Source organism: Diaphorina citri, unplaced genomic scaffold, assembly GCF_000475195.1.
Source record: "Diaphorina citri unplaced genomic scaffold, Diaci psyllid genome assembly version 1.1 scaffold136, whole genome shotgun sequence".
NCBI classification, from domain to species: domain Eukaryota; kingdom Metazoa; phylum Arthropoda; class Insecta; order Hemiptera; family Psyllidae; genus Diaphorina; species Diaphorina citri.
This window is the reverse complement of record NW_007377573.1, coordinates 100,554-103,024: the sequence shown is the minus strand read 5'-3', so window position 1 is coordinate 103,024 and position 2,471 is coordinate 100,554. Positions and strand designations below refer to the sequence as shown.

The window sequence follows — 2,471 nt, the reverse complement described above, 5'->3', positions numbered from 1 at the left end:
GGTTCCCACATCGGAAGGATTTTATCCAAAGGTTTTATCCTAACAGATAAGGTTCGGTCTCGGAACGGCTGGCTTTCTCCTATCCTGTCTTCCTTCTCTCTTCGCTTTCGAGACCATAAGATCTCAAAGAAAGTTGGTAGATATTTAGTGATATAACTGATTTTAATTTGATTGTATTTGTTTTACAGGTGAACCCTCAAGAATGAGGACAAACTAACACGATACAAGGAATTATGAACATGGGCTTTCCTCTTCCGGTTGCGCTCATCCTGCTAGGTGTCGCTTGTTCCTATGCAACACAGATCAAATACATTGTCCACAGGTGAACCCTCAAGAATGAGGACAAACTAACACGATACAAGGAATTATGAACATGGGCTTTCCTCTTCCGGTTGCGCTCATCCTGTTAGGTGTCGCTTGTTCCTATGCAACACAGATCAAATACATTGTCAGATCCGGACCCTTTGAAGCCAGCCCAGAACTCTTAGCTGACAAATGGCGCCGGGAAATTCACAGTATGGTCGGTAGTGCAGACAACAATATTCTGCCAACAACGGAAGCTACATATCAGGACTGTGTGCTGGATGGATCCTGCAGTGATTTACAATCTGATGGGTTTGGCGCTGAAGGAACTTTCAAACCTTTCCCTCAGGATCATCTAGAGAAGATTTTGAAGAAATTTCAGAAAGGTGATACCAAACTTGCGAATATTTACATCGACAGAAGTGATGTCAATGAGGAAATCCATAACAACGACAATCAGCCTCAACCTCTGCAAGAACAGCCCCAATCAAATGACAAGTCAAAATCCTGGAATGTTATAAATCAGCAGTCACCTAACAAACATCCATACGATGACAGACAAGGCTGGGTCACCCTCGAACCCATTGCATGGTCCTCCAGTCAAATACAAAAGTGGGAACCCAACCCTCGGCCAACTTTTCCTCCACCAAATGAAGCGGCCAACTACTGGAATCCTAATCCTTCACCTAGTAAACCTTCTCCATCCTACGGACCAAGGTACCTACCTATCCAGTTTTTTCTGTGTCCAAATTCACACTATTTTCATGATAAAGCTCTTCTTTGAATGATTAGGTATTGCCTTAATGCTCAAATTTATTGCTCTACCTTCAAGGGCTTGTTTCACACATCAAATCCTGGAGACTTATCTCGCAGCAATCGAAAGTGAGCTACACCCTATATGCACCAATAGGAATTAAGATTCCAATCAAATTGATATACATTGGTGAAGTTATCCTTACAAACATCTACTTGTATTTTATAGCTATTGGTATAAGTCTGTGGGACTGTTGCAGTCTGTATCAATGTGTTATCAAAACAAACTTGATCAAGAACGGCTTTGGTTTTGAATAAAATGTTGAGGGCGTCGAGTTTTAGAGACTGAAACTGATGGAGTAGATATTTTAGAAGATATTAGAGATCTAATGGAGAGGATACTAGAGGTAGGCTTGCCAAACGTCCCGCTACTTGTATTTTATAGCTATTGGTATAAGTCTGTGGGACTGTTGCAGTCTGTATCAATGTGTTATCAAAACAAACTTGATCAAGAACGGCTTTGGTTTTGAATAAAATGTTGAGGGCGTCGAGTTTTAGAGACTGAAACTGATGGAGATTTTAGAAGATATTAGAGATCTAATGGAGAGGATACTAGAGGTCCATTGTATAGGATATTAGAAATACAAGGGCTAAGATCGAAAAGGATTAAAGAGGTAAGAGTTGTTATTAGTGGAGATGTCAACACTCCCAACTTACATTGGATTATTCAAAACTCCCAAATTTATTAGTGGAGATGTCAAATCTCCAAAATCCCAATGTATTGTTAGTGGAGATGACAAAACTCCCGACTTTAATTTCTCTGTTAGTGGAGATGTCAAAACTCCAAAATCCATTTGTATTGTTAGTGAAGATGACAAAACTCCCGAATTCAATGGGGACCTTTGAATGTAATGTGATGTAAAAAACTGATAAAACAGCACACCCAAGTCTTTTTATTTAGTTATGGAGGTGCGAAAGTTGTTTTGCAATCAAACACAGAACATGTTATATCGCGGATTTTGCGATTATGCTCACGGATTTCGCGATTATGTTCGCGGATTTCGCGATTATGTTCGCGGATTTGGTGACTCTAGTTATTTCAGCAGGTCTAATCTCTTTCCGATTCGAGTTCAAATGGTTAGGGGATATGGGCAGTAATATTATACATTTCATGCATTCCTCTCGTATCAGTTTAATGGACGAATTGGTCGAGGTCTATGTTAGCCTTGCACTTTGGAGGTCCCGGGTTCAATTCCCGGAAATGCCGAAGTTTTTCTGCTCTGTTTTATGGGTAATGGTAGAATTACAAGTGCTCAGACTCTATTTCTAAATGGGAAAAGGGAATTAAGGATGATCTAAATGTGACACCCCAAAAGTTTTGGAGCGGCCCATCTGTGGAGAATTTCACCTCAGAT

General features: G+C 40.3%; 1 protein-coding gene across 1 annotated transcript; it reads left to right on the top strand.

Annotated features, from left to right (window-relative positions):
• Window positions 1-330: 330 nt before the first annotated feature.
• On the top strand, window positions 331-1,962 carry LOC113465633. Its single transcript, XM_026820305.1, has 2 exons — window positions 331-1,020; window positions 1,806-1,962. Exons 1-2 carry the CDS (start codon window positions 368-370, stop codon window positions 1,960-1,962), a joined length of 810 nt encoding a protein of 269 aa, XP_026676106.1. The 5' UTR covers window positions 331-367.
• The last annotated feature ends 509 nt before the right edge of the window (window positions 1,963-2,471 follow it).